Raw genomic sequence first — 23,240 nt, forward strand, 5'->3', positions numbered from 1 at the left:
AACTTGGGAATCCCAGAAGGAAGTTTTGGTGCTGCGTTTAATTCAGTGTAGGGTTGAAAGAAGAGAGCTAAGGAGCTCTGGGATTCTGAGAAAGTGAAGAAGAGATGCTGGGAATGAGAAGGATTTCACCAGGATAGACCCGGACTCCGACCTGTCCCACCACATCTCCTTTCCCCAGCCCTTCTGCCTGGCACTTTCTGGTAAATCAGGAATCTAGTCACACACTTCCTCAAGCAGTTGCAGATACATAATGCTTTGTAATGGGAAGATGAGTGTCTGGGGTCACCCACCAGGTCAAGAGAGAGACTTCTACTTTCCCCTTTTCTTGACTGCCTTCCTGATCAGCAGATGGAGGCAGGCAGTGCCAACCTTGTTTTCAGAGGCAGCCTCTTCCTTAACTTAGTCCAGCAGGTCTATAGATGCAACTCCTTTCATACAGCTCTGCTCACCTGCTCTGAACTCAAACTGCAACCACAATACTGTGTTTTGAAGGAATCCAGGTGTCCCATTACAGTGGCCACTGTGGGCTTTCCTCAGAGTCAGTTTTCTCTTGATCTGAGCTAGCTTATTTCTTTTTTGCTTCTTGGAACATCACTTGAAAGGTAGAAACGAAGCTGATCTTAATTCTTCCTTCAACATGACATGCCCTTTTGAAATTGTACAAATAACAGTGTCTGATTGTCATGTTGAATTGCGAGCATGGATGTGAAATGCTCTGAAATCTGACTGAAGCCAAATATTAGGTCATAAGTCAACATTTTGCTGAGAAACTTGGTTACTAAGAGGTTGAAAATTTATATCTTTTCATGAGAAAACTTGTTTGCCAGCAGGAAAAAATTTCAAAGACTGTTATCTTTCTATGTGGAGGGAAAGAGATGTGTGTAATTTTGCAACCTGGGTCAAAGTCCTTTAGGATGTCTGAAATTGGATTGGTTGAGGAATGAGGATTTGGTGTAATATTTGAATTGCTCCCTGGGGTGAAAGTCAATGGGTGGCACAGGTGTGTGTCATTTCTTACAAGGTGGTTGGGCAAAATTGCGTGAAAGTCTAAGAGCAGCCTATTCCCACTGCAGGAGGTCACCCTCTGCCCACAAATTCTTCTGATGGAGAGACTATGACAAGAAAATGAGCCATCTCGGACCATGAGCACTTAGGGTCTTGAAAGATGCAAAATCCTGATCTTCATCTAAGTGGCTATGGCAGTCCTTGGGAAAATCCTGGTGGACATGAAGACAACTGAACAGAGGCAGGAGCCAGGGACAATACTCTCCACAGTGCCAAGAAGCCTGTAGCTTACCAGCTTGGCCTATTTTTGTCTGTGATGCTTCAGTCCTATTACAAAGCCCACACTGAGGTCTTCCAACCTCTATCGTGTGAACCACAGTAGGAGGGAAGAAAAGGCAAAGAGACATCTGCAGCTCACTAAAGAATGAAGACCAGAAGCTTTGCTGCATTAAGAACAGTATGCACTATTTTAAGAAGGCCAAGTGACAACATCTAGTTCACATTTTCTTCCAAAAAAGTAAAGCAGCTCACCTTCCCTCTTAGTGCCCACACTCTAGCGAAAGTTACAATTGTGGCTCAAGATAGAATTAAATTTCTACTAGAAATGAGTGTGATGGAGTAGGACTTTAGCTATGACTACAGGCGAATTCCTGATGGAAAAATCTGCAACTACTGCATTATATGGAAATATTGGCACTAGAAACTTGTTCCTATATACATATGGGTGTGTGCACAGATGTATGTATGCATTATATATATACACATGTGTGCCAGTGTGAGCCATCAACAACTCTTCCTCTTCACCCCTCTTATAACATATATTGTAGGTATCTGGAGCCTACATATCTTTTTATATGTAACCAAAACGAATGGCATCAAGCAATGGTGGCATTTGTATGGCAGAAAATGGTAGGAAGGTTGGCTATGCTTTCTTGTGGGTCGAATCCTACCATTGAGATGTCTCATTACTTGAAACTAACATAGCAGGCCATATGCCTGCCTGACTTAATGATGATTTTTGGTTCTTTCAGGCAAAGAAGGGGAATTATGCCTTTCTGTGGGACGTGGCCGTGGTGGAGTATGCAGCCCTGACAGATGACGACTGCTCAGTGACTGTCATTGGCAACAGCATCAGCAGCAAGGGTTATGGGATTGCCCTGCAGCATGGCAGCCCCTACAGGGATCTCTTCTCTCAGAGGTAGGCATGGTCAATAAGGCTCCAATAGTCTCTGGACTCCAACAGCTGAGAATTGGAAAATAACTTCTTGTGGAAGATAAGAGCCAATATTAACTCATTTAATCATCACATCTTCCTAAGCACCAACAATGTAACAGTACATCCTTCACCCACTTCCAAGTAGTCCATATGAAGGTGTTGGGATAAAAATAGAAATATGTAGCCCCTTCCCATGAAAATGCATAGTGCCAGTGAAACTTGATGTGAGTAGGCAGTGCCAGCCCGGCGTAAATGCAAAGGTAAGTCATCCTCAGGTTTGGAGGCAAAGGAGAGCATCTGACCAGATCCAGGAGATGCAGAAGGACTTCCCAGAGGTGGTGACACCTGAGATTTCAGGGAGGAGTAGGAGTTAGCTAAGTAAATGAATAATAAATAGGATCTGAGAAGGGCCTAATAATCACTTTTAAAGATCAATATATCTGCAAAGTGGCAATCATCCATGTGGAGGCTTAAAAAAAATGAAATTGGAAAAGCAGGTTTCCGCATTCATGTGGATTGTGTGGTGGGAGGTTCTTGGCCCAAGGAGTTGCTGTCTTGGGAGTGGACCTGGCCATGCTCTGTGGAGAGAGGATAGGTGCTTATCACTGGCCTCCTCCCTAACTTCCCAGGATCAGAATGCAGGTTTCTAAGCCATCTTCTTGGAATTAATTCAGGGGTTTTTGGTAATTATATTATATTTCTCCCCAATTATATTGGGGAGAAAGTGGGGAGTGAGACTATCCAGACAGGAATTTTTCAACCTGGCAAAGTGAATGGATATCCTCCACCAGAAATGAATATGGTGTGCCTAGTTTGTATTTGCCTGTTCAGCTTCCCATGTGATTTGCTGCTATGAACCCATCCCTTGAGACTGCCCAGCTTTTACCCCTGGACATGGTCAGATTTTCGAGTGCTCAATCCAAGCACCTGGACTGCTTGTTTGAGAAGCATCTTATCCCCATTTTTTGACACAGGTGTTTACCTTTGTCCTTGGCCAGGTGACCTGGCCTTAGCCATAGAGAGTGGAACGTAAGGTCACGGGTAAGTTCAGTGGGCTTTTTCCAGCAGTCACCCTACCAACAGGAGCTCCTGTCCCCAAAGATATCTAACCCTTGGGCCCTCCACTCATATATGTCTGTGAGGTGGCATCCTGTTGGCAGAATGGGGTGGGATTGCAGAGCCCAGAGAGGAAGCCCAAAAGGCAGGCTCTACCTTGGTCCACCAAAATTCAAAAAGTTTCAGGAGTAGCCAAGTGAAGAGATTGACATAGTGCCAGGCTTAGGCACAAGTCTCAGTTGCCTGATTAATGCATGAACACCATCACTGAGGAGTGTCCACTTGGAGGGAATAGGTTCTTAGAGATCATCTGTTTTACATCCTGCAGCTCAAAGAGGGTAACTACCACCTGTGATTGCTTAGTCAGCTTCTGATGGAGCAGGGATTAGAATCCAGGTCTCCTGAGTTCAAGGGTTTTGCATATGTTGCTGTTAGATCTCCAAGCCCTACCTCTAAACTTCTCCCACCTCCTGGATGTCCAGATTGGGCCTTTGTTCTGTTCATAAGTACACAAACTTCAGCCCCATCCAGGAAAGGCTGAGAAGGAAGACTTGCAACCAATTCAATAAGTGTCTTGTTTGCAAAACTGGAAAAAGGGGTAGAACTAATGAAGGTAAATGAGGCTTTGGGGTTTTCTCTAGAATCTCATCAGGTATATACTCTGTACCTTACTCTGTTCCCTGGAGCAGAGAGCAATGAGAAGAGAGATAGAAAAGTAGTAATTTATCAATTGTTAGATTAAAGGCATGAAGAAAGGATGCCTTCCTTCCAGAATTTAGAACACATCAGCGTTCTCGCGGTTTATTCTAGCTGGTTTTCCTAGATTCGAGGCTCAGGGTGATTGCACAGACCATCAACTTGAGAGCATCTCTGTGAAACAGATAAGGGAGCCTGTGGGGGCCAATGCAGTAGTGATACCAAAAAATGGAATCAGGGAAGTGAAAAGTCCAAAACAGGTCACAGGAGGGCATGAAAATTCTCAACCTAGAGAAGGAAGAGATGAGTAGGAAGGGGTGTGGTTGCTCCCCTCCACTATCAGAAGACTTGCTGGGTCTTTTGTACAGTCCAGAAGGCAGTGGACCACAATCAGCTTGGAGGTGTGGGATCCCAGAGAGGCAGGCTAACCCTGGAACAGGCCTGCACATGATCTGTCCACTCAATTACTGAGAGGTCTTTCCACAAAACTCCTTCCCAGAGACCCTGTGGGTTTCTCCCTCCCATCCCAGTGGTCACCATATGCAAAAGTGGCTAGTCCAGTTTCCATGTCATTCTGGAAAAAAAGTAACTTTATCCCTCTCTGCTTTCACCAGAAGCCTGTGTGCTCTCTGACTATAAGTAAGTTTCCCAGTGAGCTGTGCTGGTCTCTTGCTGTATTATTATCTGCCTCCATATTAAAGCCCCTCCTGGGCAGGCAGCATCCTCTATCCACCAGACTGGTATCTAATTTGAGGGAACACATAGGCTCAGGTTTCCAACTTACGCTTGCCAGTGGTTCTACAAGAGGTTCTGTTGTATAGTATGTGAAAAACTGTGAGCTGCCCTTAGCTTGGGTGTGCCCAGAGCAGTGAAGGGGGCTGGTCCAAGTCAGTGCACCATGCCATTGGCAGAAAAAGAGTCCTTGCATAAATAGCAGATCCCAGCCTTATGTGGAACTGCCATAACTGTCTTTCCCTTCATACTGGGAGCTAAGCTCTTCCCTTTCTTTGGCAGAGGACAGGATGTAGATATATGTGTGAGTGGTGGGGATTATGTGCTATAACAGGTTTGCAGACCACAGCATGTGGAATGGGCATTCAATAAATGTTTAGCAACTTAATAGCCATTTATTGAGCACCTACTGTGTAGCCAGCTCCACAACTATTGAATAAAGGAAAGCACCTGCAATTATATCTGTCTGGAAAATAGAAAAACTGGCTTTAGGAAGTGGCTATTATCGCTCTGGCTTCCTCCTAAGCAGGAGTATAGATTAGCATGGTGTGCTTTAGTTTAGCCTTGTTTCTAGAAAGTGTTTTATGCTGGTGACTTGTCTTTCCTTTTGCTTCTATATTTAAATTTCCTTTTTGTTTGTTTTTGTTTTAGTCTATGTTTTCCCATAAATTGTCTTACATTCTTTCTGAAATAAGACTGGGCATGAAAGAGGCATGCCATTATAGGAGGTCAAAATAAGAAGCCATCAAGAGTGGGCAAATAGCTCAAGTCACAGAGCACTTGCCTTGCATGTGCATGGACCCAGGTTCAAATCCCCAGCACCTCAGAAAACAATGTGGTGGCTTCAAAATAAGAAGCCATCAAATTATGCAGCCCGCCTGATGTTTCACCAGAGGTGCTAATGAGTGGAGGAGTGGGGATCCAACCTCATGATCTGACCAGAGCCTCACCATCCCCTTGGCCAGAAAATTACCCTGAGAGAATAGCCTGTGATTCCAAAAAGAGCAAGATCTTCTTGATCAAGATGACCAGATCAGAAGAGTAGCATGGCCACTTCTAAGTGCAACTTTGGGCAAATTATCTAGATCCCAAACCTCAGGTCTTTAAGAAGTAAAATAAACATAATAAAAATTGCTCTGCAGTTTGTTATGAGGATCAAACAGTGTAAAATGATTTTTCCCTACTGTGTTCTCAATAAGAGGTAGTTCTTGTCAATACTGGCCCTACAAAGGTTCAGGTCAATACAGCTATCAGACTGTGCATTTACTAATCTTCTTTTGTGGACCCCTTATTACTTGCTAGGTCTTCAGCTAATGGTCTGAGAGCTAAGTATATTGACCTAATCTCAGATTTTAGTGCTAAGAGAGCCAAAGTTGAAAGGTTCAGAGTCTGGATTTGACCTAATGTCCATCAGAGTTTATATGTTCACAAACACAAAGCCTTTTTGTCTCCATGGTGAGCTGATAGTTCAACCACTAACCTTCTCCAGAGCCCTGATATCCAAAATGTCTGGCACTGGGGTTCCTGTAACTTCCAGAAAGCTCAGCCTACTCAACCCTTCTAGATGAGGAGTAACTAAGGCCAGTGGATGTACAGACATGCGGCTTCCTTCATGTGATAGGATCCATGTGAAATAATGAGTGAGACCCTGCTGTTGCCCAATTAATCATGCAGTGTGCCATGTAATAGAGCAATGGTGCTCAGGCACATTCCAAGCATGACCCCAAGCCACACAAATGTGGGTGTAAATCATGCGTTTGTTTCAACAAAAAGGCCCTCTATACACAGCTACCTTCTAAGTATTTTTTGCTCATCAGTGCACATCACATTAAGAGCTCACCCTAGCCATTTTAGTTTAGGCCACTTTTCATTATTTAATAAATGTGTTCCTACATTGATTGACAAAACAAACATCTGCTGATGGCCTTTACTGTGTTAACCACTGTTTTGGCACAGTAGAAAACAGGAAGTAATGCATAATCCATGGCCTAAGCCCCTACCTTACTCATCCAGTGGGAATCAACAGTCTGTATTAGAAAAATGAGGTTGTTGAGGTTTAACAGGGGCATGGACCTTGTCTAGGGCCATACAGCTGAGATCTTGATGCCCCCAAAACCTGTTCTTTGCACTGAACCAAATTTTTCCTAGCCAGCGAGAGGCTACTCCATGCTGGACTTAAGATTCTGATATGTCAGAGGACACTGTCAAGTTGTCACCCTTTGTCTCCTTCTGATGCAAGCCCAAGTATGTTCACTGAGCACAGCCTTACACCTGTGGCCACAGCTAAGTGAAGGCTGCACAAATCATTCCATTGAGCACCCCTGGCATGAGAAATTGCTGCTCTTTGTGCACATCCATGAGGTCACTGCAGATATTGTTAGCTGAATACATCATCATGGACCAGGCTCACAGAGCTCTGCTCCCCAAATGGTAAAGCCTGAGTATCTGGAGTCTACCAGTTCCCCCTGGCTTGCTGTTTAGACCCTTGGGTCATAGAGGGAATCCTCAAAATACCACAATTAAAGGAAACCACCGTGGGGAAATCTAAGGCCAGTAGAGGTTGTCCCACTGCACCATAAAATCCAGACTCCCTCTCATGCCCTCTCAGAACCTGCATCTGGACCGTGCTTGGTTTGTTTTCTTCATCTCATGCCACCCTCCTCCTCCTTGCTCACTCTACAGCCTCACCAACCATATTCCAGCTTCTTATACATAGACAGTCACACATAGTCCTGGTCTCAGGAATGTTCTTTTTTCCTTCATTGGATGCCAACCCTGGACAACCTCACAGTGACTTCGGCAAGATACATCACCTCTCAGTGCATCAGTTTCCTTCTTGGCAAAAATGAGAAAATAGGAATGGCCATCTTAAAGTGTTGATGTGAGGATTTTCAACACTCTGTGCCAAGCACTTAGGATACTCCCTGACACAGAATTTGTTAGGCCGTGTGAGATACTTCATGACTAATTGTCCTTCAGATTTTCACTAACCTGTCACCTCGTCCTCCACGAACTCTACCTCAATCCTCCAGTCTGAGCCATCTCCCTCTGCAGTGTGCCTTTTCCTGGCACCTTTACTCTCACTTCATTGTGTTTATCACAGCTTCTGTCTTTCCGTTAACTGCTCCAATTGTTTTAAGGTGGGCGTTTATGTCTCTAGACCACAAGCTCAGCAGCACTGAACATTGTGCTTGCCATGGTTCAGAAGCTCCTCAAATCAAATGAATAAATGAAGGTTTTTGTGAATCTTAGTGGGAGAGACATAGGTTATACAAGTTAAGTATGCCTTATCCCAAATGATAGGACCAGAAGTGTTTTAGATTTTGGATTTTAACCAATTTTGAAATTTTTACATATATGTAATGAGATATCTAGGGAATGGGCCCTAACTTCGAACCTGAAATTCACTTATGTTTCACATGTATTTTCTATGCATTGTCTGGGATAATTTCACACAATAATTTAAATAATTTGGTAAGTGAAACAAAGTGTACATTGAACCATCAGAGGTCAGGTGTGGAGTTTTGCCCTTGTGATATCATGTTCATGCTCACAAAGTGTCAGGTTTTAGAGCATTTCAGATTTCAAATTTTGGGATTAGGGCTGTTCAACCTGTAGAATTGAGGTTTGAAAGAAATGGTTTTTGTGATCATGAGCATTCTAAATTGACAGTCTGCTTGCCTGGTTCCTTTCAGTATTTCCCAGTTTCATCCTGAGCACTTACTCCACCATTCATGTGAAGGGCCTTATGTGCTTTGCTGCTGAGCTTTTTCCATGGGCAATGGACAGGGTGGGAGAGAGCAGCAAGGTTGCTAAGGACGGCAGTGACACAACCTGACATGTGTTTGAGGAAGAGCTCTGCCTGCAGTGTGCAGAATTTGATGATGTCAGTGGCTATGGCTCACCTGGTTGTGTCTTGCAGGATCCTGGAGCTACAGGACACAGGGGACCTGGATGTGCTCAAGCAGAAGTGGTGGCCACACACAGGCCGCTGTGACCTCACCAGCCACTCCAGTGCCCAGGCCGATGGCAAATCCCTCAAGCTACACAGTTTTGCTGGGGTCTTCTGCATCCTGGCCATTGGCCTCCTCCTCGCCTGCCTGGTGGCTGCCCTGGAGTTGTGGTGGAACAGTAACCGGTGCCACCAGGAGACGCCCAAAGAGGTCCGTACCCTCCCCATTCTATAGCCTAGAGGCAGGAGGGTCACATTGGGCCATTTGGTGGGTGGCTTTCTTCTAGTTAGTATTTACTCTGGTCTGGAGACAGCAGTGTTTTTATATAGAGGGATTGTATCATGGTTTCATTTTGTTTTTAAAGGAAGAGAAAAACTATAGGGGGTGTTTTCATGTTTGAACAAAGTGCGGAGGGGCCAGCCATGGCCACTAAAGTCCTGTATTTATCTATAGAGCAGGTACAGCGTGGGCAGCGCCAGAGAGCCCTTCCCCACCCTGCCCCGCCCATGTGCCTCCACCCTGACCTGGAGAGACCACCTGTAGGGTAAGAGAGGAGCTGCATCCCTTCCCAGTTCTCTTGACTTCTCACCAGGGGCCATGGGGCCCTTCTCCCCAGTGTGTGAGGGGGATCCCTGCCTCTTCCATCACCCCTCGTCCCCTCTGTCCCTCCTCCTCGCAGGCCCACTCTTGCCCACATCCCCCCTGGGTGCAGCCACCTCAGAGGACTCTAGGCCCTGGGCACACTTCCCTTCCTGTGTGTGCCAACCACAAGCTGATTCTGTCCCTCCACACTTCCTTCTCATTGGGCGTTTGTTCTTCCTCAAACTTGTTTCTTAACAAAAAAAATAGTCTTCGTGAGGGTCCCTTAGAAATGACTCCTCTATAAGAGGTGACAAGGAATGCCATGCAGTAATGATGCTCTGCTGTCAGAAACCTGCACGCAGGCATCTGTAACCCAAGCGCAGCCACTCCATCCAGGGTTGTCACTATCTGCCACATATACCTCAGTAACATCCAGAATCACAGCTCTGCTGACAAAGTCTGCTGGGGCCAAAAGTTGTAAATCTCAAACAGGAAGTAGTAAAGCAAATGGCATCAAGTCCGACAGCCCTCCCTTTTTTTTTTTTTTTTTTTTTTTTTTTTTAAGTTTTGCCTGCTTTTGTTTTTTCTTGAGGCACAGGTGACACTTGCTAAGTTCATAAAGTGTCAGTGGGACAAGGGGAAACACAAATATACTGGGGTGGGAAAGAAAAACAATCAGGAGGAGGTAAGAGCTGGCTGGATCCTTCTGAGCCTGATTTAGGGTTGGGAGTTGGTGCCTTTGAACATGAAGGATGAGTCATCCTGGCCACCATCTCTGTAGTCTGGAGTGATTGTCTGGCCACACCCTCATTCATCAATCTGTCCCTGGCAAGGACAGTGGTGTGTGTCCCCCTGGGTCCTCTTCTGACTCTCCATTCATTCCAGGCAGTGAGGCTTCTGTCATCCTGCATTCTTTTCTCTGGAAGGGGGGCACTGCTAAGTCAGTGTATCTGAAATGTCCTGGTGACCTCCACCTTCCTCTCTGCTATCTGTACACCTCCCTATGAAGAGAGGTGAGGTCTGGTTCCGCCACCACCTTCATGGCTCTCCTGTCACTCCAGGACCTCAGGAGGGGAGGAAGGAAGAAGTTGGAGGAATATTCACTGAAAATAACAGTTAATGGTTTTCATCCTAAGCTTTTATTGCAATTGGAAAATTTGTATAAAGTCACAGGGAGGGACCGTGAATTATTCTGATGAGTTATTTTAAGGAAGAGCCCCATACAGTTCTGAAGCTGGGGCATCACGTCATCCCCATCCACCCCATGGCCAGGCCACCCTCACCTGCTGTCACCATCTAGGCATATGTGTGCAGAAGCATCTGTGGGCAGCCAGGGTAGATGGGAGAGACACTAGCTGACTCACTTTGTAGCCACTGCCTATGTTGTTTTTTCTTAGGGTTTGAGTTTTTCCTAAGTCTGCACCTGATTTCCTGTGTACAGACATCCCTTGGGTCAAAGGAGCAGGGGAGGGTCTCCAGGTGGTCACACATTGCAGTGTCATGGAGGTGACTGTCATGGCTGGTGTGAGCAGGGTGGGAATCCAGGACACAGGCTCAAGTTCAACCCTGTCACATATCTCCTGTGAGCCAGGTGCAGGGAGAGGCTGTCCTATGAACTGGAAGTCCTTGTCTGCTATCAGTTCTGCCCCTTTACAGCCCTTATTTTAATGCTAATTTCAGCCTGAACCACCCAGAATTAGTAATGGTCATGGTGTGCGTGTGTGTGTGTGTGTGTATGTGTGTGTGTGTGTGTGTGTGTATGCACATGCGTGCTTCTACTACTTTCAGGGGGAAAGAAGGGGTTGGGTGGGGGGAGTAAGTGATTGTCGGAGAAACAGATTTAAAGTTGGAGGCAAAAGGAGAGACCAGGAGACCAAGAGATAATCAAGCTGTCAGGTATAGCAGCTCCTTTCTTGCCAGTAAAGCATCTTATCTTCCCTTCTAGCTTTTGCATAACTCTAGGGTCTCAGGTATGAGAGGATGCATGTACTACTCTGCTACCAAACTGTGGCCTTTCTGCCCTAGCTGCCAGTCTGCTTTTAGACAGGAATGAAAGCTGATGGAGCGGCAGGGGCATTTCTGTCCCTTCTGGTGTTACTAAGATGGGCTGCAAGGAAACTTTCCATCTTTTCCCAGATTTTATGAATTTCCAATTTTCAAGTGAAGTCTCTTCTTCCATCTTTCCTCCTTTTATAACTGGCCACACCCTTCCCTCAGGGTGCTTACCTCCTCATCAGCAGAAGGGGCAGAGAGCTCCCCAGGCAGTCTTTATCCTACTGATAGGGGTGTCCTGAAGGGAGCAATGAGGACCGTCAAAGTACAGAGGGGCACCCAGTCTAGCAAGAGCACGGGCCCACAGCAGGTAGGAGTGAAGGTCAGTGAAGATTTCTTGGGACTTGGGAATGTTAGTACAGTATGTTAAAGAACTGGTACAAATCACAGAGCTAGAGACGAGATCAGATAAGTGGATGACGATATATAATGGGGGTGGGGATGTGGGGGTGAGAGAAGAATGGAGGAAATTTAGATTACATAGAGGGAAATGAGAGGGAAGGGGCTATGAACAATGGTGGAATGAGACAGACATTACCTTATGTACATGTATGATTACACAAATGGTATGAATCTGCATCTTGCACAATCATAGAAACAAAAAGATGTACCCCGTTTGTGTACAATGAATCAAAATGCAGTCTTTAAAAATAAAAAAATAATTTTAAAGAAACCAAAGAAGTTGCCTTTTGAGCAGGGTGAGCAAAGGGTTAACAAGGAGTGTGGGCATGAGGATGATGCTGGTAGGCCAAGCTAACAGAAGGAGGCAGGAACTGCTCCCAAGATATAAATGCCAGGCTGAGGGGTTTAGACCCCTAGTGTAGTGAGCAGGAAGCAGGAAAGGGGCTGAAGAGACAGTATTTTAGAAGCATGTATTTAAAACCTTAGAAAAATAATGATGGTATTCAATTTAGATCTACTTTGTGTTACTGGTTGCTCATGTTTTATGAAGCAGCATTTGCAATTAGGTGAGAATGTCTGGTTACCCTTAGAATGTTTCACTTCAGGGCATTGGCCATATTTCTTAGAGCCAGAAACCTGTCTGTGGGTGGAGCCCAAGCTGTGTTTAATGGCTTTCACTGGGATGTCTTCAGTTTAGACACCTACTTGGGGAAGAGTAGTAATGTGCGTTCAACCCCTTAATATTCATGTGCCTCCGAGATCATATTTTTTCTAAGGAATCAGACAATTATGTAGTTACCCAATGCAGGTGAGCACACCAAGCTCTGAGGATGCAGTAAAGAGCTACCCACTAGATTTATGGGGGATGTAGAGTCATTGCTCTGAGAATAAAATATTCATGAAATAAAGATGAGAACTGCACAAATGGGAAATGACATGAAGAGTGAGAGATGAATCATCCATCACTGGGCTGGAAGCTTGGAATTCTTGTTGCTTCCTGCCTTGCCTTCCCTCCTCTGTCCCATGCTTCCATGCATACAGAAGCTGGTGGAAGCCAGGGTGACTGGGTGACAGGGTTCTGAGTCACAGTTGGACCCTCTTTCTGGCCTGTGAGTCACCATCTGCATGCCCCCTTGACGCTGCTCTCCATGGAAGACTGGAGCCTAGGGACTCTCCCTTCAACTTAATCGCCTTTTCTGTCTCTACTTCTTTCATGCTGCCTTCTACTCCTGGTGGAGATTTTCTCTTTTGCACCTATGCTCTCTTGATATATGTTGACACAACAGTGTTGCACTGAGGATTACAACTAGAAATAATGTGTAAAGTAAGCTAAAGATGCATGTGGTCTAAGAACATGCTTGGTTAATGGTGGCTGGGGGCTCTTCCCTCCAGAGGACCTGAGGATGGACAGTGAGGGATGTGGCGGAGGAAAAACACACCTCAGGGTATCTATCCTGTGCTATAAAAAATTGCATGTCATCTTAACATTCTTCAACAACTTTCAAGAAAGGTGTCCTTATCGCTGGAGAAGTGGGATTCAGAAATGGTGAGGGCAGAGCTGAGAAGTGAATGGTGTATCTGCCTACCTGTACCTGCTGCCTCACAGAGGCAGGCTCAGCAAAGGGTCAGGGCTCTGAGATTTTTAATAGATGTGTTCAGGATCCTGGCTTCTTACTTAGCACTTCCTAGAGGATTTGGGGATGAGGGGTGTGACTCAGTTCTTCTCTAGGCTGAGCTTCTGGTCAGGCATCTGTGTCGTCTACATTATCTACATTCTCTGAACCTCAGTTTCTCTCCTCTGCTGAACACTGTACCTGGCACCACAGCTATCCTGCTGAGATCAGACAGCTTGGCATGAGGGTAAGGATAGTGAGCATGCTTGTTTTATCCCTTAGCTCAGGGCCCTCCAGTAATAAGGCACTGAACACTTATTATGCACCAATGTATATCCTAAAAACTGTCAAAACCTCCCTACCTGTAGCCACAGGTCACCTCCCTTTTTGGGTGTGATTCCATATTATCAATCATCCATATTACCTTGGCTGTCACTAGGTCAAGTCTGCCACCACCTCCTCACCTTTCTATTCCCATCACTTTGTCCACTCTCTGGAACATGGACGCTCTCATTAAGGGGTGATGAATATAATTGAAGTATTGGGCAACTTCTGTGTGCCAGAAACCAAAGATAAATGCTTTACCAAGAACATTAGCTCATCTGATAGTAGGAACTCAAAAGTATTTATTGAATGAATGAATCAGTCTGGGCTCCTATAAAGAAAGTGTTATTCATGTTAAATTGTTGTGTAATCATTGCAGCTGGATCAATGGCTTTCAGTTCTGGCTGCACATCAGTGGTGATTAATTCTAGAGCTTTTTAGAAAATACAGATGCTTGGGCTCCATTTCCCAGAGGATCACATTAAGGACATCCAAACACCTGTAATTTCTAAACTCTACACATGTGCTTCTGATATCCTTCCAAGGATGTAAACCTTCCACCAACATGTTCACTAAACTTTCAAGGTGAGCTTGTGAATACACAGCCTGGCATAGTGGAAAAGAGTCCAGGTTTTGGAGCCAAGTGGACATGAGCTCTGATTCTGATGCTCCACTGGTCATAGAATTCTGTTGCCTTGAGTAAGTCACTTCATCCCTAGCCCCGGTTTACTCCTCTGCATTTCTGCTGTTCCCACCTGTGATGTGAAGTGATGGTCATTTTGCTTTAAAACATTTCTCATCATCTCCTGAGATCACTTCATTGATTTAGCATTTAGTTTCTTGACTTTTATCCAGTCATGCCTCTTAGACCCCCAACCCAGCCTAAGTCTGTGGAGCAACACTTAAGAATACCATGCTGGTGGCATTTCTCCCAGCCATTGGGTCTCATTTACCACCTGGTTGGTCTCAGTGGTAACGGGAGCACATTGCCAACAACCATCCCAGTCAGATGGGAAGTCCCTCATCCCTAATTTTATTCCTGCCCAACTTAAAGCAGGAGCTGCTGGACTCCAAACAAAGTCAGTTCTAACGAGTCCCATGTGTAAGAGGCTGTTACATAGATGATAGTTTAGTTAATTACCGTTTTCCAATACACTGGATTATTTCCACATTGGTGAACAGTGGCTTAATTACAGAACTTTATCTCTCTGCAAGACAATGCCTGAGAGAGGTTCCCCAATAACCTCTGCTGTGCATCTGTCGTCATGTTTAATATGGGGTGAGAAATGCAGTGCTGGAGTCCAGCCGATTCATGGATAAACACAGTCAATGAATTTTATGTCATATTCAGGGATGTTTGACTAGGTCAGTTACCTACAATAGATTAATGAAGGCAGCAATAAGTTTCCAGGTCTCTTTCCACAGCTGTCATTACCTGGCTGAACACCGAAACCTTGGGATAATGAGGATGTAAACTGATGTAGTTCACATAAAAAAAGTCCATTATTTGAATTTGCATAACATTATAGAATGCACCATTTTGTCTAAAAGATGGATAATTATTCAAATCACTCCTGCCTCTTGCCTTGAGTAAGCTGATTACTGCTCTCTCCTCTTTCCTTGGCCAGAAACGCAGAAGGTGCAACCAGACATGACCTTGTGTGTGCTAAATCCGTGGCCCCAGGTGATGCAAGAAGACAAAGCTTCCAGGGCCTTCAAATGAGGCAGACTTCGGTTCTCTGCTCCTCAGTTCCAGCCCCTATAGACAGCTAGAGGAGCAGGCAGCTTAGAGGACACACTGTGAGATTAGGACAGACTGCATTTGTTTTCTAGAGAGGTCATGGAGGCATGTGCCTTAGTTCTATTCATTTTCTTGTCTAGTTAGACAGTCAATATAGGAGGCTCCCAATGGCAGCCTCTTCTCCCAGCATTTGCTGTTGTGTTGGTTCTACCTGAATAATGGAAATTGAATAAAACGAGGTTCCACCCGTGTGAAGAGGTTGGATTCTTGACAGCCATTTGGTGTGGGAAGCTCTCCCTGGGAAATTTGTTCAATTGGTGTGGACATTTTCTGTGTGTCCTGACATGGAGAGGTTAAAAGGCTAATGAATAACCACAATTGGGAGTTGATTCCTACTGCATGGCTTTGCAATCCTTGCCAATGATTCTTCCGTCCTTAATTTGAGACAGGGAAAAACTATATGGGTGTAAGAAACTATTCAGGAAGCTCTTCCCTTCAGAAATACTGACTTGAAGGTAATTGGCCATTTCTATACAACTAGCTGGATTGGTCTTTAACATTTAGGCTGCTAGATAGGTGTCTGTGCCCTGCCTCTTTCGCAATCCACCACACTTTCCACCTTCTGTCCCTTGTATGTCAGTGGCAAAGGCATCCGTCTCAGATATCTTCCTTGCTCACATCTTTCTGCAGGGGATTTGGTTGGTCTTTTCACTCAAAGCTCTTCATTTTTGTTTTTCTGGCATTAGGTAGAAAGGGTTCCTTTCTCTTTCCTCCTATTTCTAACTCTCTGCATCCCTGTGACCTTCTTGGACAGTAAGTTGTCCTTCCTCTCTTTCCAAAACCTAGCAAAATAGGTTGTCCTTCCTCTCTTTCCAAAACCTAGCAAAATGGGAAGCACCTCCTGAACACCTGTTCTGGCCCAATACTCAACTGACTCTGGGGAAAAGGGCCAGCTTTTCTCTTCCAACTGCCAGTACTCAGTGAACACAGCTGGGACAAAATACACTTGTTCCCTGCTGCAAATTAGTCTACTTTTAAACTTTATTTTCTTCCATTCTCAAAGGAGACCTAAAGGGCGGAAGAGAAAATAGAAAGGAGGAAAAGGAAAGATCATGTAACGTACCAATTCTTCCAAAGATTTGCAGGAGTACCTGGTTGTCAGTTTTCCTTCCATGGAATGAAAGACTCTACAGTCAGAGAACTCAGCTTATTCTAGGCTTCTCCAAGCATTGCTGGTTGCAGAGAAGGGATAGCTGTTTCATTAAACCCTGAAGATATTTGAGATTCTCTCAATGTGTCTAACTTCCAGGCTGTCTGCTACCAGTCTTGTGCCCTTTCCAAGATGAAAAAAAAAAAAAAAGTCTTTTGATACAAATATTTACCAAAATGATGTTGACACTGGTTTTGGCTAATGCAGATGAAGAAGCTATGTCCTATATCAGAAGCTTCACAGGAGCTTGAAGCAGCCATGACAAGTGTGGAGTTATAGGCTTCATGATGGGCAGAGTCAGAGTTTGTCCAAAGGCCCAGGAACCAGAGCAGAAAGCTGGGTGAAGCACTACTGCTGTACTGAATGAAATATCAACCATTTTCCACCTCTAAATTCTTCATTCAGGATTCAGATTTAGTCCTTTTATCCTTGTTTGGGTCATAGTCCTACCTTTTGGGTAGGCGAACAGGTCACCTGCCAATTTGTTATCCAGTGAAGACAGTAAAACAAAACAAAGCAATCATGAATTTTTAGTCAGCTTTTTTGTTGCTGCAACCAAAAGACCTGACAAGAACAATCTTAAAGAAGGAAAAGTTTATTTGGTGCTCATGTTTTCAGAGATCTCAGTCCATAGATAGCCAACTCCATTGTTCTGGGCCTGAAATGAGGCAGAACATCAGTGTGGAAGAGTGCGGAGGAGGAAGGCATCTCAGAACATGGCAACAAGGAAACAGAGAGAGAGAGCACCACTCACTAGGCCAATTACATGCCCCAAAGGCACTCCCCCAGTGATCCTACCTCCTCCAGCGACACCCTACCTGCCTACAGCAAATCCATAAATGGATCAATTCACTAATTAGGTCAAAACTCTCATAATCAAATCATTTCATCTCTGAAAATCTTGGAAATCTTACACATGAGCATTTGGGGGATACTTCATATCTAAACCATAACAATATACTTTTATAGAAAGAGATCATTGATGCTAAGTGGCTCCTAGACACTAATGCCCCAAATAACAGTTATAAAATACTATTATTAACAATAATTCTACATGAAAAAATAAAAACAGAATAGATAAAGAACCCAAAAGTGGGGAAGTTTGCACAGAGGTGGCTCAATCATGGTGTAAGGTAATTAAGAAAAGAACTTGAATTTGGCTTGTTATTTATGGATGGTCCCTGATTTACTATGGTTCATGGTTTTTTTCAACGTTATGTTAGTGCAAAAGCAATATGCATTTGGTAGAATTTCAAACTTTGAACTTCTCCTGGTCAACACTATGTGGGACCATACCCTCTGATAATGCTGGGCAGCAGCAGTGAACCACAGCTTCCGGGTTAGCCACATGATCATGAGCCAAAGCAACCATTTTGCTAAGCTGTGATATTTTCTATGTTAGGTATATTAAATGCATTTCCAATTTATGATATTTTCAACTTACCTTGACTTTATTAGGGTTTAACCTCATAAGTTGAGAAACATTTGTAGTATAAACTTTTGAAGGAGACATTGAAAGTGTTTCATGAATGATAATTAGCCCTATGCCCTCCAAACACTTCCCTCGAATTCACCCATGACTTTTACCACCCAGAGGGGTTCTCAGCTCAGAGGTGGTTTCTCAACACCAAGGAGCTGAGCTCTGCTTATGTGGGACTTTAGATTACTGGAATCTTGGCTCTGCCTTAGGGACTTGCCAAGGTTTGGGGCTGTCACTTCCATCTATGACACCAAGCCAAATTCCATTGCCCTCCTTTCATCTGCAATTAGTGTGCTCTCTTATTTTTCAATTTCCCCCTGGGAAGAAATGAGTTCTCCATTACCTTATGAATGTTGTCTGTTTTCTTGCTGAGAAAGAGGTTCTGAGAATGACAGTAGGTGTCCCACTAGAAGCCAAGCACTGTGTGCCACCGCAAGGGTATAGAGAGCTGTGGTCCCCCCTTTCTCCATGTTAGGGAGTGTTGGGGTAAGATGTAAATAACAGGGCACTTTGGTTCTTTACCTGCCCAAGAAACGCTGAGTTAAGTGTTTAGTCCTATGGTTGGCACGCTCGTGTGAAGGGGAAACTCATGTCAGTCATTTAGGGAGGCCTCCTTCTAGGGGAATTCCTCTCCCCGAATATCTGTGGGAGCTCAAAGCAGTCACTGGAACAACCCTTATTTTACATGGATCCCTCTTTTTCCTTCTGAAAGCATCCTAAACTTTCTTGGTATTTCTAACACCTCTACAAGGTAGACAGGGGTTGGGTTCCTCTCTCCAAAATTTGATGTCAGCAGGGTTGTGTCTTGGAAATGAGCTTTGACAAGGTATTTCTCTTGGAGTTTGACCTTAGCGTTAGTCATCTTCTTGCCTGACACATGGGTATCCTGCCGTCTACAAACAGAACTGTAGTCTAGGAGGTGGTGTGGCTCTTCTGGGCACCTGGTTGCCATCCCTCTCTGTAGAGGGGAAACCAAGAAAGTAGATGACATCTCCCTTGAGCTTTCAAGCAGTATGGCACCTTGACTAAAATTATAGGTAAATCACCAAGATTTTTTTAAAAGAATGATATTGGTTTTATTTTATTTTCTTTCTTGAGCAAATAACCAAGCAATCTTCTGTGATGTCACCCACCATGGTGAGATAATGTCATGGATGGGGATCACCCATCTGGGTAGCCTCAGGTCCTCATGACACCAGGAGAGTTGGCTGACCCTAGGGAAGTCCCTGTTCTCACTGTCTCCCTCCTCATCCCCATCCAGAGACCCATACACCATTAGCATAGATAGGGACATGTTCCCCTCCTGGCCTCCCTGGACATGCTGCACGGGGAAAACAGAGGTCACCAGTGAGGCAGAATACTTCTGTTCCAGGCTTCCAGGCTGCCCTGAACACTCATGGGGCTTATAACTCTGGTGAGGTCACTGAACCTACCTGAACCTGAGCCTCCTTTGTGGGAAGGCAAGGGTGATCATTTCAGGCCTCTGAGTGTTGTGAGCTCTAAATGGCAAATGCATGGGCCATACTAGAGACTCAAGGACCATTCCCTGTATTCCCTTGGGACTCCATTTATATCCTTCCTCTGTTAATTCTTCAAAGCATCTTGCCTCAAGGGTTGCCTCTGGGTGTGGCAATGTTGAGTACAGAGGAAAAGAACAATGCCACCAAGGTCTGCTCTTAGGGGTTTGCTGCATAAGTATTCTCCTCTCTAGGATTCTCCATCCAGGTGAAGGGAGGTGGGAGCAATGTCAGGGTACTCACTGTCCAGCAGACTGAACAGGCCTAGTGACTCTGGGTCTCCAGAGTTTGCAGTAAGCCAGCCTTGGCTCACTCTTAAGGCGTCATCTGACCTTCCTGTGCTTTCTCTCCAGGACAAAGAGGTGAATCTGGAGCAGGTGCATCGACGCATGAACAGCCTCATGGATGAAGACATTGCTCACAAGCAGATTTCCCCTGCATCTATTGAGCTCTCAGCCCTAGAGATGGGGGGCCTGGCTCCCAGCCAGGCCTTGGAGCCAACAAGGGAGTACCAGAACACCCAGCTCTCTGTCAGCACCTTTCTGCCAGAACAAAGCAGCCACGGCACCAGCCGGACACTCTCGTCAGGGCCCAGCAGCAACCTGCCGCTGCCGCTGAGCAGCTCTGCCACCATGCCCTCCATTCAGTGCAAACACAGGTCGCCCAATGGGGGGCTGTTCCGACAGAGCCCGGTGAAGACCCCCATCCCCATGTCCTTCCAGCCCGTGCCTGGAGGCGTCCTTCCAGAGGCTCTGGACACCTCCCATGGCACCTCCATCTGACCGCGCCGCCTGCCCTCCCGCCCGCCCACCCACCCGACCAGCAGAGCTTTTTAATACAAGAAAACAACAACACAAACCACACACAAATACACACACACACACATACACACACAGAGAGACTCTTTCATTTTTCTTGTACATATGTGTAAATAATGACAGAATGGAGTGGGGTAAAAGTGTATTTTGAATATTCCCAATTTTCGAAGTCAGTAAAAAAAAAAAAAAACACAAAAACTGTATGAATGACTTTGTAAATTTTGTTCTATATGAATAAAAAGGCAAATTACTTGTGATCATTCTGAAGTGCCAAAGGAGCCCCCTGTTCCTGGGCCTTTCTGAGGGCAGGAAGGGCAATCAGATAAGGGGCCCCTTCCTGTTGGGGAGAAGGAAGACTAGGAGCCCCAGTGCTGCTTGCTGCCGTGCCCCACGGCTTCCCACTTGGTTCCTTTGCTCCTGGGCCCTCCTTCCTCCTGTAGTCCCCTTGGGTAGATAGAGTGAGTCTGGAGCCAGCATTGGCCTGGTGCATTGGGTCACTGTACTGTAGGGTTATCCACTGTTCTGTGAGCCTGGCACTTAGGAGGTGTCCTGGCCAATCCAACTCAAGATGGTGACCACACCATGAGTCACAGCGTGTAGTGTGCAGCTGCCCCATGAGCCCCAGAGAAGCTGCCCATATTGAGGTAACAATCTCTGATGCCAATTTGTTCTAATATCATCCTGTTGGTCTTGTTTTTGTTTTTTTAACTTTCTCTTCCTACTTAGAAGAATCAGCCAGTGAAAGACTATGGGGGAAGGAGAGCAGGTCCCATCATTGCCTGGGCCAAGGTGGGATTGGCCTGATGGAAGGTACTTAGTGATAAGGAGATGTGAAGTATATATGGTTGGTGATAGAGACCACGTATGGTGGTAGGATGAGAGGTCAGGTAAAGGAAGGCTATTCACGTGGGGTTGGATCATGGCCCCAGAAGAGAGAGGAAAGTGTGGTCACAGAAGCAGGGAGTGGAAGCATTGTGGTTTCAGGGAAAAGGATCTTGCTGGAAGAAGTTAGGGAAGGTGTCCCCAGGTGATGGGTAATCTGGGAATTAGAGAAGAGGTCCCTGACCCATAGGAGAAAAGCATAATGATAATGTGAAGACAAGTATTTCCCATCCTTTAGGGAACTTGTTTTAAGCCCCCAAAGTAAAGGCACATCAGGAAGTTGGCCAAACAGGGCCAAATACCACGAGTCCTCTCTCCTGGTTTTACCACCTTCTCAGACCAGAAATCCTCAGTAAAGGGATCAAGTTCACAGCAAAAGCCCTCTAGGGTGAGATCATCTTATGTCTTCTGAGATCCCCAGGTCTATTCCTGAGCTAGTGAAGTTGCTGGAAACTGTGTTTCCTAAAACCAGGACAATCCAAAGGCCTATCTCCCTCCATCACCCTTTCTAGGGCAACTAAACTACAGACCCAGAGAAAAAAAATCAGGAATAGGTAATGGGGCAGGGGGTCTGAGCTACTTTTTTAGTGCCTGCACTTTTGAAGTCAAAGGTGATTCTGATCTCCTAACCTGTCAGGACAGGGAACACAGTCCACATAGGGCACAGAGGAGGGCAGGGCTCCTACCCCAGCATGAATCAGGAAGCCAAGAGCCTGAGTCCTGAAGACTCAGTTCTATTGCTTGCTTCTCCATATCCCTGTGGAGTTACTGGAGAGATGTATTTATGAGGGTGATAACTAGCTCCCAATTTATTTCTTTCTTGAAGTTCTGAGTGACATGATTGAGCAGTAAGGAATGGCCACATCACACCGCCAGCTAAAAGCACCCCAGGGAAGAGAGTGTTTATAATTACGTTATTTATCTTTTGGTGCTGAGAATGGCCTGATGCTAGCCTTACAGAGGTGATCCGTTGACAGCTCTCCAATCAGAGTATGTGGAGCTTGGAATCAGGCACGCATAACAGAGCATAGGTTGGCTACCACCACCCCAAGGAACAGCAGGCTTGTTTTCTTCCCATCAGCATTTTGGGGGACCTGCACTGGATGGTCAAGTTTTCATATATATACTCTATTTTTAAAATCAACCTGAGATCTCACTGCCTTATCTCACACCCAAGTCTGTTTCCCGCCCCCCCCTGAGATGAACAATCTTCTGTGGTATATCATGGATATAGGTGTCTTCTTGGACAGCTTTGCTTAGGATGGGTATCAGGGAGGGAGAGAGGTGGAGCGTGTGTGTGCGTGTGTGTGTGTGTGTGTGTGTGTGTGTGTGTGTGAGAGAGAGAGAGAGAGAGAGAGAAAACCAGCATCTTTGAGGGAAAAGAACACTGCTTCTAAAATTCCCTTACACCTCATGGTGTTATTCTTCATCATGTTTATGTTGTGTTTTTTGAATTTCTTACCCTTGGCATGAAGGGAAATGATTGACATTCAAGAAAATTCTCTAGGGGGAAAACAACAACAAATAACAAAACCTGAATCTTCCCAACTCAGATTTTGGTGTCAGCTCAGAATGTATCTTTTTTTCATGCTTTGCTCTTTGGATTTATAACTCTGTTTAGATGATTCCATACATTTTAGGTATATTTTGTGCCTTCAGACACTGCAAATAATAATCAGCATTTGGATTAAAGTTGTTTAATAATAAAACTTGTCTGCTCCCTACGCTCTTATTCTCTGGGATGAAGAAATGCCGTCTGCTTGTTTCCAGGTGTGCCGAGGGCACCTCCTGAATTCTGGCTCATTGGCATGCACAGTTGTTAGAGAAACTCTCCAGGTGCTTCTCAGATATGCCTGGGAGCAGTGGACATGTCCTCCTCACCAATTGTATATTCAGGGTCAATTGATATCAATAGTGTGAAGGCTGGACTGTGCAGAAATGTTAACAGTTTGCTTTACAAT

General features: G+C 45.2%; 1 protein-coding gene across 3 annotated transcripts in view; it reads left to right on the forward strand.

Moving 5' to 3' along the window:
• The window catches only part of GRID1 (glutamate ionotropic receptor delta type subunit 1), a 753,528-nt gene extending 730,521 nt beyond the window's left edge, over window positions 1-23,007 (forward strand). The window contains exons 14-17 of one of the 3 annotated variants that reach the window (XM_079138204.1): window positions 2,037-2,203; window positions 8,628-8,868; window positions 9,112-9,202; window positions 19,933-20,037. In XM_079138204.1, the coding sequence (XP_078994330.1) occupies window positions 2,037-2,203; window positions 8,628-8,868; window positions 9,112-9,201 (498 nt within the window). In that variant the 3' untranslated portion in view covers window position 9,202; window positions 19,933-20,037. Of the gene's footprint in view, window positions 1-2,036; window positions 2,204-8,627; window positions 8,869-9,111; window positions 9,203-19,932 lie in introns of all 3 variants that reach the window. The other 2 variants (XM_079138203.1, XM_079138202.1) reach the window with 2 other exon arrangements.
• Window positions 23,008-23,240: the final 233 nt, after the last annotated feature.

The sequence above is a fragment of the Sciurus vulgaris genome (assembly GCF_902686455.1).
Source record: "Sciurus vulgaris genome assembly, chromosome: 4".
In the NCBI taxonomy this organism is placed as follows: Eukaryota; Metazoa; Chordata; class Mammalia; order Rodentia; family Sciuridae; genus Sciurus; species Sciurus vulgaris.